The following is a 16,936-nucleotide window of genomic DNA, read 5'->3' on the forward strand; positions in this document are numbered from 1 at the left end:
TTATTATATAAAGTGTAATCATAATAGCAGCTCACTACTGAAAATAGTAAATGCAGGAAGGAACCATGATCAAACCCACAACCTCTTAATTACAAGATAGCAGCTCTTGCCTCTGCACCAGCCAAGCAGACATGTCTACTTTGTACCAAATGATATTTTGGCTTCAGTTTTTACACATTTACAGCAACATGAAAATTGGAATAATTTCTTTTTGTTCAGTTAAATTCTTGAATAAAAGCACACTTGTCTTGTTATACTTTTGTGAAAATGTTTATTTGATATTTGGACTTCAGTCTTCACACATTACACATTTCATGTCAACATTTTGTCTTTATTACTATAGCATGAAAAAGGTTTCTGTTTTAGTTATGTGTTCAACATTTCTTGCCTTGCATTTCCTGTCATTCTACATTTATAAAGATCCTTTTAGACATGGAACACACATGAAATGTGTGTATTCCAAATAACAATATATTATTTACCCTAGACAATTCCAGATACCTAACTCCCAGATAAATAGACTTCAGCTGCCTTAGTGGGGTATGGGCTGCTTGGTGTTTGTGCTGATTGACACTAGGGATGCACCGAAATGTTTGGATGCACTTGGCCGAAAACCGATACCGAAACCGAAAATGGCTTCATTAAAAAACATGTTTAAAATATTTTCTTTTTGTTTGTATTAAAAAAACTACAAATTAATTAAGCAATCAAACTTTTATTGATAATAAATAACAGTAATAAGGCTGTTTAACAATAACAAAACTAAATAAAATTTCTTTCTGTAACAAAATTGTGCAAAAAAATGCTAGCTGCTTTTTTACTTCAATTTTAAATTACTGTACCAAACAACAGTGCACAAACAGAAGAAAAATAAATAAATCCAACCTCTTACTGTAAACAACATAACTATACACACTAAATTGGTCTGCTTTTAATTTAAACAAAAGAAGCAGGTTTATCTTTATGAACAAACGTTTTTCAGTTTTCTGGCTGAAGACACAGTTCCTCTTCTCATGAAGAACATACTGCACTGAATAAAATCACTCAGTCTGTGCTAGCTTTTAGTGCCTTTACGAATTGTGCAAAATATTACCTGCATTAAACGTTTTACTTCAATTTTAAATTACTGTGCAAAACAACATTGCAATAACAGAATAAATAAATCAAACCTTTAACTGTAAACAACATCAAATTAGGCTGCTTTTATTTTAGCAAAAGTGGCAGATTTCTCTTTATGAACAAAAGTTGTTCAGCTTTCTGGCTGGAGAGACGATTTCTGTTCTCATCAAGAACATGAGATGCTGCACTGAATAATCTCTCACTGTCTGTGCTGGTGCTTGGGGCAGATAAGTACTTGCGCGCAGTCCATGCAAGCAAAGGAAAGCGATCTTTGTTCGCGCCAGTAGTCAAGTGGATTGTCACTTCTGCCAATGGGTAGTTCAGCTAGATAGGTTGCTACTTCTTGTGAGGCTGCGCTTGCTCTTATACCGCTGTGGGTTGGGACGCTTTCCTGTAAAATTTCATCAAACATATCAGAAAGCGAAGGAATTTGCGCCTCATCACTTGTACGTGACCGTTTCTCAGGCACAGTTTGCTCTGTTCTCCCCGTCGCGGCTTGTGCTTCACCAGAGGTTTCAAGAGCCGTAAGCTCTGTTTGCACCATTTCGTACATCCTGCCTTTTCTCATCGTCAAAGTAATGGTCTTTAAAGCGTGGATCTAATATTGTTGCAATGCCGTAAAGAGGGTTGGACTCAATGTCTTGGAAGCGTTTGTTAACAGCCTCCAGTAGAGTTTTTAGCTGTTTTACGCCATGATCTGTTTCCGCCTCTTTTCCAAGCAGGCGCTTCAGTGCTGCGATCAGTGGAATAACTTCAGCAACAGGCGCTTGAGCTGAGCTTATTTCCTTGGTTAACTGTTGAGCGGGAGAAGAGAGACAATGTTTTCCACCAACATCCACTGATGTGCACTCAAAGTTGCTGGCAGGTCGTGATCTGTCATGTATGCAGCTAAAACCCGCTTCTGTTCAAGTAATCCTTGCAACATATAGTATGTACTGTTCCAGCGAGTGGCCACATCTTGCTGTAGTCGTTTGTTGGCATCCCAAACTGTTTTTGCAAATCTTGTAGTCTGGAATAAGCAAGCGGAGAATGCTTAAAATGTCCCACAATTTTTCTCCCAGTTGCTGTGATTTCTGATATGCTCCGCTGACTAAGCACTCCCTCATTCACAGCCAACTGCAGCGTGTGTGCCATGCAAGGTATGCTCTTTAATCCACTGTCATCCATAGCCTTTATCATGTTCCGTGCATTATCTCTCACAATCACATGCACTTTAGACTTGTCTATGTTCCAAGTTTCAAACATGTTAGCCAAAGCATCGGATATTGCTGCTGCAGTGTGTGAGCCGACAAACTCCTGTGCATGAAGCAGAATGTTTTGCAATTTAAACTCCGCGTTTATCCACTGCGCTGTCAAACTGAGCATGCTAGTTGGACTAACGTCAGAGCTCCATATGTCTGTGGTAAAACTTAGAGCAGAGATATCTGTGGTCATGAGCTCATGAACATGCTTTGCAACACGGTCATACATTTCAGGTAGAGAGGTCTCTGCAAAATACCATCTGCTTGGCAGTGTGTAACGCGGCTCAATGTGGTGTATTAGCCTACGAAATCCGATGTCCTCCACGACTGAAAACGGCTCGTCATCTAAAGCAATGAATTCCATTACTTTCTCTGTTATGTCACGTGCTTTAGCACTGTCATTTGCAAATTTCTTAATTTTTTCGAAAAATGTGGCAACCGAGGGTGTTGATTTGCTAGTTGGCTTAGTTTTAAGCAACGTTGTTTGACGGTATTCCTCAAATTCAATTGCGTGTCTTGACTTAAGGTGGTGTATTAAACCTGTAGTCGAAAATGTTTTTGCTGTTGAACCCCCTCTTCAAACTTTTGCAGAGCAAATGTTGCATATTGCAACTTTGCTGTCCTCATCTGAAACTTTGAAGTGCTTCCAAACCGCCGACATACTCCGTGTTTGATGCGTAATGACAGCGCGAACGAGACGGGAGGATGGGAGAGGCGTGGCGACAATTTCGGCTTTTATTTTCGGCGCTTTCTTACATTTCGGCCGAAACCGATAATGCTATTTCGGCCGAAAATTTTCGGTGCATCCCTAATTGACACATTTGCAAAATAAAGGCACCTATGAGGAGGTGGGAGCGAATTTAAGGTGGCTCAGCATTATGAATATTTTCGTATGCTTCGGGTTATCTAATGTTAAAGGATTTGGTTCATCTAAAACAACATAGTATTCATGTTAAACTGGTTGATCATAAAACAATGGTTTCTGTGAAGTCGCTTTGTCTGACTTTTCCTTTGATGAGAGTCGTTGTCAACTTTCAAAGAAAGAGCACTCTGTTAAGGTGAAAATAAAATGCAGTACACCTGTAAACCTAGAATTCAGACTTGATGATGGCATTGTTTGGGAGTACAAATGCATAGCAAGCAACTATACATGCACATTATCAACTGGCACGACTATTTGTCATGGAGCATGCATTTAGACAATGCAGTCACCAGTAATGCATGTTAATAAAAGGTATAAACAGGGCTGGCGTTTGGTTGGATTTTAGAGGCACTGTCATTTTCTATAAATTTATAGAGAGGGCTTAATAAACTCAACATAATGTTGATGTAATTTACATGTTTAACAGTGACTGTCCGTATCTAAAAACCACATTGTGCTTCTGTCTGTATGATTAAATTAGTAAACTTGTTGGTGTATGAGCATTTTGAAATTCTGTTTTAGACCCTTCTCTAAATAAGATGCTTACATGCTCTGTGAAATTAATAAACTCTTCTTATTTCTGTTTGCATGGCTCACTGAATAATTAGTGTAAGACTCATGAAATCACATGGGTTAAAAATACAACGAACTACTTACATTACCTTGCAGTTCTCTTAGTTTGAAATCAAGAACAGATGGATATGAGCTCAATCTGTTTCTTTCCGTCCTTCACAATATGCAAAATGTGTTATTCGTTTGAACATTTACTACTCATTTTATTAAGCAGCAGTTTATAACAGCAGGATGGGGCAACTAAGTAGCTGCACTAAAAACCATTTGGTAACAAGCCATTTTGGTATTCATAAGATCATGGTACATATTTAAGTATATACAGTATATATTCTGTAAAGGTATAATAGGTTCATTCATTAAATAATTAATTACAGAGTCTTCAGTAGACATTGGCTTAGTTGATGAGAGTTTTGAGAACAATTACGGCTTGTCTCCTATAACCATTTCAGCCTTCACATGCACGCAACACATTCAGTCTTTGTAACTGAAATAAAGTGGTGTTCATACTTTATTTATTTAATTTATTTCTAATTAATTTTTGTATAACAACATTTATTTATATAGCACATTTTCATACAAAAAATGTAGCTCAAAGTGCTTTACATGATGAAGAATAGAAAAATAAGACACATTAAGAAAATGAAATAAGTCAAGATTAATTAACATAGAATAAGAGCAAGGTCCGATGGCCAGGGAGGACAGAAAAAACAAAAAAAACTCCAGACGGCTGGAGAAAAAAAATAAAATCTGCAGGGATTCCAGACCATGAGACCGCCCAGTCCCCTCTGGGCATTCTACCTCACATAAATGAAACAGTCCCCTTTGTATTTAGGGTTCTTACAGAAGGACTTGATGATGATGGTCATGCAGACTTCCGGCTTTTAGTCTATCAATGTTGGAGCATAATGATGCTTTGAGTAGATGGTAGTGGCGCAGGCCACCACCACAAAGAAACTGGAAAATGAAACAGAAGAGAGAGTAGGGCTTAGTACGGATTTTAGAGCCACCATGAATAGGTATTATAATGAATTGAACATACAGAATATCAGGATTAAATTAGAGTGAGGTTATGAGAAGGCCATGTTAAAGTAATGTGTTTTCAGCAGTTTTTTAAAGGATCTACTGTATTAGCCTGGTGAATTCCTATTGGCAGGCTATTCCAGATTTTAGGTGCATAACAGCAGAAGGCCGTCTCACCATTTCTTTTAAGTTTTGCTTTTGGAATTGTAAGGAGACACTCATTTGAGGATCTACGGTTACAATTTGGGATATAGGGTGTCAGACATTCCGATATATAAGATGGAGCGAGGTTATTTAAGGCTTTATAAATCATTAGCAGAATTTTAAACTCAATTCTGAGTGACACAGGTAACCAGTGTAGTGACATCAAAACTGGAGAAATGTGTTCGGATTTTCTTTTCCTAGTCAGGATTCTAGCAGCTGCATTCTGCACTTGTTGCAAACGATTTATGTCTTTTTTGGGTAGTCCTGAGAGGAGTGCATTACAGTAATCTAGTCGACTGAAAACAAAAGCGTAAACTAATTTCTCAGCATCTTTCAAAGATATAAGAGGTCTAACTTTATTATTATGTATAGCATTCTTAACGAGTGTAGACTCAGAGCACTTATGCAAGTTTCTGGGTATAATACAAGAAATGATTAAACCATACATTGTATATCCTCTAATGGAAGAATTGAGAACACATGTAGAAATTAAACTTCAAAAAATAACTGCTGCATACAGAACTAAATCTACCAAGTGCAGCCAGATAAGCTGAAAGTGCAGCTCCTCCTACAAACTCGAGAATACAGACTAGTGAATATATTGACAACATTTGATATATTTATGGCAAGTCTCATCTCTGTTATAAAACAACCTTTACTTTCTTGTCCATTTTGATAGAATAAGTATAGGACTTAATGTGCAGATGTTACTATCAGAGTCAAGGTGCAAGTACATTTTTTGGATAAATTTATAGGATCAGTATTTACAGTTCACAGCTCTTTACTGCATTTACCTCTTGTTTTGTTGCAATCTTTCTTTGAAATTGATTACAGGTTGAAGCTTGTACTGCTAAACATTTCATCCTCCATGCTGTCAAAACTGTAATTTTAAGCATTTACAGTATTTATATATATAATATTTTAGCAAGTCATGTATTTTTTTTCCAAAAAATAATTATAATAGTAATTTTTTGTTATATGGTCGCATTTCATCACCAGAAATTTTGAGTATTAATTAGAGTAATAGGGAATATTGCAGGAAGTTGACTCAAGTACCCTGTAAAGGCAATGGGATGGAGTGCTGAAACTTCAGTTTATTTTCCACTATGGCAAAAATCAGAAGACAAAAAAATATGACCAAAGCTACAATCATTATTGCTTTGTAAGATTTTACACTATATTTAAGCATCTGGCATGTTTATTGATTTTGTGTTTTGTTTTTTTTTTTGTTTTTATTTTGGAAGTTTCTTTGGGTAAAGGCGTTTACTAAATAAAAAAATACCTTTACCGTAATCTGTTCTTAATGATATTAATAAACTACTATTAGCCATATACAAAATAGTCAAATATTGTTACATCTGGAAAAAAAATTATAATTATTGCTTGAAGATAGCCTTTCCTTGTAATATGGTAATAAGCTTGTTAGACTGTTATTAGCCATATGATGAAGAATGATGAGCTATTGACCTACAAGCATAAATGTTACCAATGGTGCATCTATCATATTGTAGCACAATGCAAGCAGAAACCTGACCATTTTTGATTAGTTTATTTAGAACATTTTTCTTTTTTCAAGTGAACTTCTGGAGCTTCAAACAATGTTGTAAAAATACTTTTTAATGCATTTTTTAATTTGTCTTCTGCCATTGTATTACTTTCAGTTAAGAGTTAATTTTATGTTCTTTCTCGTCATTCAGGAATGGACCCCGATGTTTGTGGTCCAGTGCACAGAGATTTCAAGTGCCTGCAGAAAGTTTCACAAGTTCTCCTTCCACAAACAACTTGGAGGAATACAGGTTGGTTAAGGTCAACAGCTATGTTGGTTACATTGTTATGGGAAACCTTTTATTTTGCATTACTCATAAAGCATATGCTCTTGTTTGTTCAGCATAGGTTAACATATTAAGTCCATCTCATGACAGGTGGTGATAATTAACCTAGATTCACCCAAGTATCTTTCATACAACAATTTCTCAGTTACACTTTAATGACTGTAAAATGTACCAGTTGATCTTAAGTGAACTGTTTCCTTGTAATACTGAATGGTGAATAATAGAAAGATCCATAATCGAAGAAGCCTAAAGTTTGTCTCATGCCTTAAGTAGATGATGGATACTAGCTTTAAAGCACTCAAATTCAGGCTCCTTTTCTAGCTAACTTCTTATGCTTTAAAAAGTGGTTGATTTTTGGCCAAACCTATTGTCTTTAAAACGTTAATACCTTCCTATTAATCATACTCCAGCCTTCTCTTATCAACACACACACATCCAAGACTGTCAGTTGAATTAGAAATCAACAGCTATGCTTAACTTGCTTAATCATTAATTGAAACTATTGAGTTCAATGTGAAACTATTAACTTTACACAAGCACAAGGCATTAGATAGGCTGTTATGACAAATAATGCACATTGTCACACACGTGTGCATGGGAAGCAGCTGAAGGGCTTAGAAAATACTGTTTATACATCTGCCCGGGGGGGGCGGGGTGCACTGACGCTCTTTCTGAGTTCTCTGCAGGTCTTACCCGGGAAATCTCACCAGGAGCAGCCATTTCCAGGAAGGACACATCACTTCCGGTTCCGGCCCCAAGAATGAGGTCACTTCCGGTTCTGGCCCCAAGGATGATGTCACTTCCAGTTCCGCCCAGAGGACGACATCATTTCCGCCTCTGTGCTATAAAGCTCGCTGCCTTTGCTTAGGCAGGCAGTTCTGTTTTGGACTCTGTTGTAACAAACTATTGCAATGCCTCAAAGACTTTTGCAGCCGGGAAACCGTAATAAATGGGTGGCTGCCCCAAACCTTTCCACGTCTCTGGTCTCCACTTATTACAGTGGCGTAGTCGGCAGGATGGTGTCCCCGATGAACCCGGGACACGAACTATCACGGAACCAGGTGGGTGAGTACCGGGCCGAAGTTTCGGGCGGGAGTGCGCCAGAGGGTCAGGAAGGACGCGTGCAGGCTCTGCTCCATGAGCATAACCCGGTGTGGGACCACCCATCTCGTGGAGAACGAGGGGACCCACAGGCGTGGGGTTGCTTCTGGGGAACACACTCGAGTGGCTCAGTATGCTCTGCTTGGCAGGAAAGCCGAGCTGCCCATCGGGACCAAGGTCCCAGTTAACGATGGGTTGTCCCCAGTCCGGCAGGTGAAGGAAATCATAAACTGGGAGTTTAACCCAAGCAAAGGGCTGTCAGAGCAGGCTATGGCTCTCTGGCAACAGGTGGGTGAGTGGCTACGCCATTCGAGTTAACCCCTTACAAATAGTGCAGCAAGTGGCCTGTTTTCTGCTGCTAAAAGACTACCCCAGGAATTTGCCCAGCCGCCTGGGGCTTAATTCCATTCTATGGACGAGCTGCTACAGCTCTTGCAAACCCAGAGGCCGGCTGTGAAACCTGGGAGGGCAGAACAGCCGCTCTGTGGACTACCCGGAGCTATGTCCTACTAAAGCAGTCCCTTCCACGCATTCCAGAGCTTGTTCAAGTCGCCGGGCCGCCTGGCTTGCGACCTGTCGGGAACAAGGCGGACCGTAGGGGACAATGGCGGGTTGTTTGTGTGCCCTTAGCAATCCCTGGCGGATAAACATACGGGGAGCTTCTTATTAATGGACATAAGATAACAGCGCTGTTTGATTCCGCAGTAACGTGTCTGTCGTTGCTCGCCGTTTTTCTACCGCAACAATGGATTAAAAAAGACCAGTCTAAAATGTATACACGGAGATATCCGCGCATAAATACCGCCCGTGTTACATATGTCTCGGAGGAACCCTTCGACAGCTTACCGTGGCGGTGCATCCGATCCTCCGCTTCCGTAATCCTCGGGCGGACTGGTCTGATAGTAACAGCGTAGTTTAGAAAGCATTCCCAAAAACTTATGGCCTCGTATAGATGACAACGATTCATCTCAAGCTGCTTCCACACCGTAATCAGCCGACAGGGAGTGGGCGGTAGGCCAAGAGAGTGACGAAGACACTCCCGACCGTCGCGGGCTACTACGCCATCCACTAGCGCCGCAGCGAGGAGGATCTCCGCCCCTTGAGGTCAGACCGACCCCTCTCTGAGTTGCACTTTCAGTTTAGAGCAACACCGCTTCTTTCAAGAGAGAACAGTGGAATGACGACTCTCTGAAACACATAAAGAATGCAGTGGTTCTCGTTAACGCCAACGCGCATTTGCCCATGCCACAGGGACCTCACTTTGTCATTGATAATGAATTGTTGTATCGGGTCGCTGAACATGAGGGGAAGGTCCGAAGTTGTTGCTAATCCCGCTGACCTACCGGCGGCAGGTTTGCGAAGTTAGCACACTCCCACCTTCTTGGAGGCCATCTCGTCCGACAAAACATTAGAGAGAATTAAGCTCCGGTTTTTTTGGCCGGGGATCAATGAGGAGGTTCGCCGTTTTTGCATTTCCTGTCCGGAATGTCAACTGCGGCAAATTCCTAGGAAGGACCGTGCTCCTCTGGTTCCCCTTCCCCTTATTGACGTTCCTTTGAGGATTGGGGTGGATATAGTAGGACCCTAGAACCCTCAGCCCGAGGATATAAATATATACTCGCCCTCGTGGATTATGCTACCCGATTCCCTGAAGCCGCTCCGCGCCGCTACCACTAAAAATATTGCACGGAACTAGTAGGAGTCTTTTCGGTAGGCATTCCTAGAGAAGTCCTGACGGACCAAGGAACGCCTTTTACCTCGGAAACGCTCAAGGAGACTGCCAAGTTACTGAAAATAAAGCATTTAAAACCTCGTGTATCATCCTCAAACCGATGGGCTAGTGGAGAGATTTAATCAAACTCTCAAGCAAATGCTACGTAAGGTAGTCAGCAAGGATGGGAGGAATTGGGACCAACTCCTCCCCTTGTCCTCTTTGCCTACCGGAAGTTCCTCAAGCCTCTACGGGTTCTCTCCATTTGAATTATTGTACGGAAGACAACCCCGGGGTTTATTAGATATTTTAAAAGAGGGCTGGGAAGGGGAGGCACAGCCCTCCACTAATATTTTGGAATATATCGCCCAATTGCGCGATAGATTTGATGCAATAAGACCGATTCTAAAAAGTCATATAGAGGAGGCGCAATCAGCACAGGCCCGCCTTTATGACCGTGGCACGACTCTCCGGAGTTCCAACCGGGATCGCGTCATGGTATTGGTACCAACTTCTCACTCTAAACTGCTCGCATTGGCTAGGCCCCTACGAAATTAAGGAGAGGAAGGGATTGGTTGACTATTTGGTGAAACAGCCCAATCGCCACCAGCTGAGCGAATATATCATGTAAACCTGCTGAAACCGTGGAAGGAGAGGGATCCCGATCCCTCCTCCGACAGCCCTGCTCTCTCTTGCGAAGTAAGTTCCCTTAATTTCGCGAGCAGCTATCCCCAGACAGAAACAAGAGCTCAAGCAGCTATCCGCTCTGTCCCAGAGGTGGTAAGTGAACAACCAGGTCGGACCTCTCTGATTGCGCATGACATATTGACTGACCGGGGTGATCGTCCGTGAGCGACCCTACAGACTCCGGAGGCAAAGAAAGTAGAAGTGGAACTGGAAATCGCGAATGCTGGCACTAGGAGTAATCGAGGAAAGTAGTAGTCCCTGGTCCAGTCCCATCGCCTTGATTGCTAAGCCTGACGGCAGTTGGAGGTTTTGCAATGACTTCCGCCGGCTTAACCAAGTTTCCGATTTGATGCTTATCCCATGCCTCGCGGGATGACCTCCTCGAGACTGGGACCAGCCAAATTCTTGACTACACTTGACATGACAAAGGGTACTGGCAGGTTCCTTTAACGGAGTCCGCTAAGGAAAAACCGCTTAGCACTCCTAGCGGACACTGGCAGTATCGTGTCCTTCCATTCGGGTTACACGGGCCTGCGACTTTTCAGCGCCTGGTGGACAAAGTGCTCCGCCCCATAACTCGTTCTGTGCTGCCTATCTGGATGACGTTGTCATCTATTCCAGCACCTGGAAGGAACACATACAGCAGGTCACAGCAGTATTACGGACACTGGGGGAGGCCGGGCTCCGAATCAACCCCAAGAAATGTTTCTTTGGATTGAGAGAAGCCAAATATTTGGGCTACCTAGTGGGCCGGGGTACTGTGAGGCCACAGTGTTCCAAGTTGCAAGCCATAATGGCCTGGCCCGTCCAAAAACCAAGCGGCAAGTCCAATCCTTTCTCGGTTTGGCGGGTACTACCGCCGGTTTGTGCCTCGCTTCTCCGAGAGCGCGCCTTGACCGACTTGACAAAGAAAAGAGCTCCTAATACGGTGGTATGGTCTGATAAAGCGGAGGCTGCATTCAGTGACTTAAAAAGGGCTCTGACTTCAGCACCTATCTTGATCTCCCCTAACTTCTCTCTCCCTTTTATCCTCCAGACGGACGCTTCGGACACAGGCTTGGGTGCCGTGTTGAGCCAAAGGTCGACGGTGTTGAACACCCCGTTATGTACCTGAGCCGGAAACTGTTGGACAGGGAGACCAGGTACGCGGCGGTGGAGAAAGAGGCTCTGGCGATCAAATGGGCGTAACTCAGCTGCGGTACTACCTCTTGGGTCGCGTGTTCACTCTGGTGACGGATCATGCACCTCTGAAGTGGATGGCCCTTCACAGGGAGTCAATCCAGCGGGTCACGAGGTGGTTTCTTGACCTGCAGCAGTACAAGTATACGCTCGTTCATCGACAGGGGTCTCTTCATGCCAACGCCGATGCCCTCTCCCGGCCCACGACCTCTCGGTGCAGGTCGCCCGACCCGACGGGTCTGGGCTGAGGGGGGAGTCTTGTCACACACGGTGCATGGGAAGCAGCTGAAGGGCTTAGAAATACTGTTTATACATCTGCCCGGGGGGGGCGGGGTGCACTGACGCTCTTTCTGAGTTCTCTGCAGGTCTTACCCGGGAAATCTCACCAGGAGCAGCCATTTCCAGGAAGGACACATCACTTCCGGTTCCGGCCCCAAGAATGAGGTCACTTCCGGTTCCGGCCCCCAGGATGATGTCACTTCCAGTTCCGCCCAGAGGACTACATCATTTCCGCCCTCTGTGCTATAAAGCTCGCTGCCTTTGCTTAGGCAGGCAGTTCTGTTTTGGACTCTGTTGTAACAAACTATTGCAATGCCTCAAAGACTTTTGCAGCCGGGAAACCGTAATAAACGGGTGGCTGCCCCAAACCTTTCCACGTCTCTGGTCTCCACTTATTACAACATTTTGATAATTAGAGTTTAACAGAATGGCAGTTTACTAAAAATATTTTATAAGCATACAGTAAACGGATGTTCATCCATTTTTTGTTTTTGTTTTAGTGCTAAACCATATGTTATTCTTAAACATACTGTACCGGACCTACCTTTCACATAAAAAAGATAATAGATTTAACCAGGTAATTTATAAAGGAATTGTGTATGTTATTATATACTCTGTGTGTGTATGTGTATATATATATATATATATATATATATATATATATATATATATATATATATATATATATATATATATATATATATATATATATATATATATATATATGTATATATATATGTATGTGTATACTGTGTGTGTGTGTGTATATATATATATACACATATATATATATATATATACACATATATATACATATATATATAGCAGCGGAGAAGTAGTGTGTTAAAGAAGCAATGAAAAAGAAAAGGAAACATTTTGAAAATAACGTAACATGATTGTCAATGTAATTGTTTTGTCACTGTTGTGAGTGATGAGTGTTGTTGTCATATATATATATATATATATATTTACACACACACATAAACATATATATATACATATCTATACATATACACATAAATATACACACACACATATATACATACATATATATATCTACATATATACACACAAATACATATATATATATATATATACACACACATATACATACACACACACACACATATATATAAACATATATACATATACATACATATCTACATATATACACACACAGCTATTTCGTATCAGTGCAATACGCTGCTTGTTAAAACGGATAACTCCCGCTCTTACGTGCAAGTCTGCGTGGATATTATGAACTATCGATTTGTTCAAGTTCTATTTAAATTTTAAATAGAAGGAATTTTTATTTAGTCGACAGAAATATCTTTGGTAGGAATGGTAAAACAGACAGGAATATTATTCGTGAATAAATCAACTCAAACCTTAAACAACTTATAATATTTTGCTCTCCATAAAAATATATCCTGTCTAAATTATACAAGTTAGAAATAAAGTAAACGTTAAAAGAACAAACATTCAAATTTCTTTTCTCTTATGTAATTTTATATAAAAATAAACTTAGATTTTAAATATCCCAAAAGATTTTGCTCTCCATAAAAATATATCCTGTCAAAATTATACAAATTCAAATATGAACATGCTGCATAACAAAACCTAGAAATATAAATAAAATGTGTTCCTTTCAGCAATAACAAATCAAATCATTCAGTTGTCTTTGCTCATATGTCATTTTAGAGCTGGACGCCTGGCATCTTTTTTTGGCAACAAGTTCGCTTATGTTTGGTGTGAGGTTCTGTGTTGTGGAGATTCTCAGGATGGATTGCAGGTGCTCATCAGTGAGGCGACTCCTGTGTGCTGTTTTGTTAGTCTTTATCACTGAGAAGAGCTTCTCACACAGATATGTGCTACCAAACATGCACAAGGTTCGAGCCGCATGTAGACGGACTTTTTGTTCTTCAAAGTCACCAAAGCCGTGCAAACTCAGTGCGCCAGTTTATCAGCAAAGTGCGATTTGGGAACACCGTAGTGACGACTTGGTTTAACATTACTTGGCAACAGGGAAAGTGGGGCAAATTGCACTGGTGCATTTGTGTCTCCCATAAAAGCAGCTTCACTTGAAATCACTTTGTGATTGTGCACGGTAAAACGTCCGCTGAAGTGTCAGATTCTTATTTAATTCTTCTGCTTTCTGTATCTTCTGCATTGCATTCAGGTTACCCTGATGTTTTGTCTCATAGTGCCGTCTTAGATTAAATTCTGTAATTACAGCCACATTAGCTCCACAAATGAGACACACGGGTTCAGTAAACATATACTCAGCCTCCCATCGGTTTTTAAAGGCTCTATTTTCAGAATCAACTTTTCTCTTCAGCATCGTGTGAGCTAGCTTCGCAATAACTTGCAGCATCATAAGCTACACTTGATTAACGCGTAAGTGTTCGCAAGGCAGCTGAAGCGCTGCATTATGGGATCTGTAGTTTATTGTGTTACCAGCGCTTCATATACCCGGCCATTAATAACAATAATACAGTATATAAAATGATCTCGGGCGGATATAATTACACGCCGGGCGGATGTGGCCCGCGCCCTTGAGTTTGACACATATGGACTAAATAGAACTTGAAAAGATATATTTTTTCAAATGTGATCGCCAATTCAGATAGAGTTGACGCCAGCACTACAGCCTGCATCCTCCCTCGCTCTTAGTTTTTACCGCTCATCTAATGAATACACTGAGTATGGCTTTACCAAAACAATCATTGATGGCTAATAAAGTATCCATTATTCGAGTATGTAGATCGTGATATATATATACATATATATATATACCCGTATCGCAGAGAAGTAGTGTGTTAAAAAGCTAGAAAAGAAAAGGGAACATTTTAAAAATAACGTAACATGACTGTCAATATACAGTATTTGTTTTGTGAGTGTTACTGAGTGTTGCTGTCATCAAGGATTTGATTATCATTATTTCTTTCAATCAGGTTCGTATTTGTAGGATGTGTTGTGTTCAAGTTACATTCCGTGTTTGTCAATCGCTGTAAAGATGACAGGTTTCATTCATCGATTCGCTTCTTACTGCATCAATAAACAGCTCGCCTTCTTCTTTATCTGAGACCTGACACACTGCATGCACGGGTTTTTTACACTGTCTTCCTTTAGCGGACATTGACTTTTTCCAACGTGTGCTTTGTTTCCGCAGTAGTTGGATTTATGAATATGCTTGTATGTACCAGACGCTTCATATTTTTTGCTGCCTTTTCAATTGTGTAATTCGGTTTTTGTTCAGCACTCTTTGGAACTGTTGCTTTTTATCTGTGCACTGCGTCAGTTCACGTGAGCCACTCGGTGTACATGCATCGAAGGTTCCCAGCTGTGCTGGTGCCATCTCGTGCTATGTCCATGGCTGTATTTATTGTTACCTTAGTCCTGGCACTTAAAACTTTCTCTCGCAGTTTAGCTGAGTTTGTGTCAAACACCACCCTGACCATCTCATCTTCCTCTCCATAAGCACAGTCGTTCACCCGTGAATATTTAGTGGGAGTTTGCTATTGATTGCCGCTGACGGACGGCCTTATATGGGCAGGCACTAAATTACAAACGCCAGCGGCAGCCTGTCTATGAACTTAATTTAAAGTGTAGGTTTACATCGTGCTTTGTTTCCGAAGTAGCAGAACTCATGAATATGGTTGTATATGTCACTCGCTCGCTTCTTATTGTTTCGCTGCCTTCTCAATTATATAATGCATGTTTTCTTCAGCGCTTTTTTGAGGTCTTCCTGGTTTTCTATGTACTGCGTGATTACGTGGGAAGCGTGATGATGTCACGCGAAACTCCGCCCCCACGGCGTTGAAGCTCATCCCCATTACAGTAAATGGAGAAAAACTGCTTCCAGTTATGACCATTACGCGTAGAATTTCGATATAAAACCTGCCCAACTTTTGTAAGGAAGCTGTAAGGAATGAACCTGCCTTATTTCAGCCTTCCACCCACACGGGAAGTTGGAGAATTAGTGATGAGTCAGTGAGTGAGTGAGTGAGGGCTTTGCCTTTTATTAGTATAGATATATAAACTTTAAAAGCTTAAGTAAATTAACATTTTGTAATTTTTGTGATTGTTGTATATATTTTTTACATTGTCTTTGTTCATTTTTTTGTTCTTTGACAAATAAGTTACATTTTTTGAATAAAGCAGTCTTCCTGCTACAGTATTTACTTTTATTATAGACTGATTACGTTTATCAACAAAATAAAACATGTAAAAATGTGACAGTTGTGAAATTCAATAATCTGACACAAATGCCTAAAGGCAGAAATTCCATGAAGCTCTGCTGTCATCTTTTGGTGGATCATTTGTCAAAATCCACAAAAAACATAGTAAAAGAAAATAAGATTTCTTCATTAAAATATTTATCATCCTCTTTAATAAAACCCCTGTGTGCGTCCAGGTGTCCGTGTGTGTGTCTTCTGGTGAAGTGCACATGTGCGGGCCGCGCCGCGCCGTACATCGCACCGTGCCCGCCCATGCACACAGCACCGTGGACACACACACACTGGAAGCTGGGCACACAGTGACTGGCCTAACTGCGGTCGCACATGATAAGCAAATAAAGGACATCATTGCTTGGGAGAATGCTGATTGGGTAGTCGTGACTGCGCACATAAAATCCGTTGCTGGGGAGACGCCAAACATACAATAATCAGCTGCACGCCACCACAGATTAAAATACTTGCTAGGGAACTGCACAGTACTTGCTGGGGAGATGCCACAGCACGATTATCAGCTGCACGCCACACATTACATCAGTTGCTAGGGACACTCTGCTGGTTGCCCACTGTTGTAACAGAAAATGAAAGTCATATTACGGACATCAAAGCCAGTATTCATCAAAGCTTTCAGAGAAAATTACAGGCATTTTACGGAAATACAAACCTGTATTACTGCGAGAGAAAATGAAAGGCACACAATACAGTGACTCATATTACAGCCACATACAAGCCAGTATTACTGTAAGAGAAAATATTACGGACATATCTACTAACAACATGCCACCCAAAATAAAAAAAGGACACGTCAAGTAGGACAAAAGACACAGACA

General features: G+C 41.1%; 1 protein-coding gene across 2 annotated transcripts in view; it reads left to right on the forward strand.

Moving 5' to 3' along the window:
* mrps11 (mitochondrial ribosomal protein S11) overlaps positions 1 to 16,936 on the forward strand; it is a 53,354-nt gene that overhangs the window by 20,478 nt on the left and 15,940 nt on the right. Inside the window, exon 2 of one of the 2 annotated variants that reach the window (XM_039773014.1) lies at positions 6,777 to 6,875. The exons of the other annotated variant lie outside the window; for it this stretch is intronic. Within the exon in view, the coding sequence (XP_039628948.1) occupies positions 6,777 to 6,875 (99 nt within the window). The remainder of the gene's footprint in view (positions 1 to 6,776; positions 6,876 to 16,936) is intronic. 2 annotated transcript variants of the gene reach the window in all.

This window comes from Polypterus senegalus, chromosome 12 (assembly GCF_016835505.1).
Source record: "Polypterus senegalus isolate Bchr_013 chromosome 12, ASM1683550v1, whole genome shotgun sequence".
Lineage (NCBI taxonomy): Eukaryota > Metazoa > Chordata > Cladistia > Polypteriformes > Polypteridae > Polypterus > Polypterus senegalus.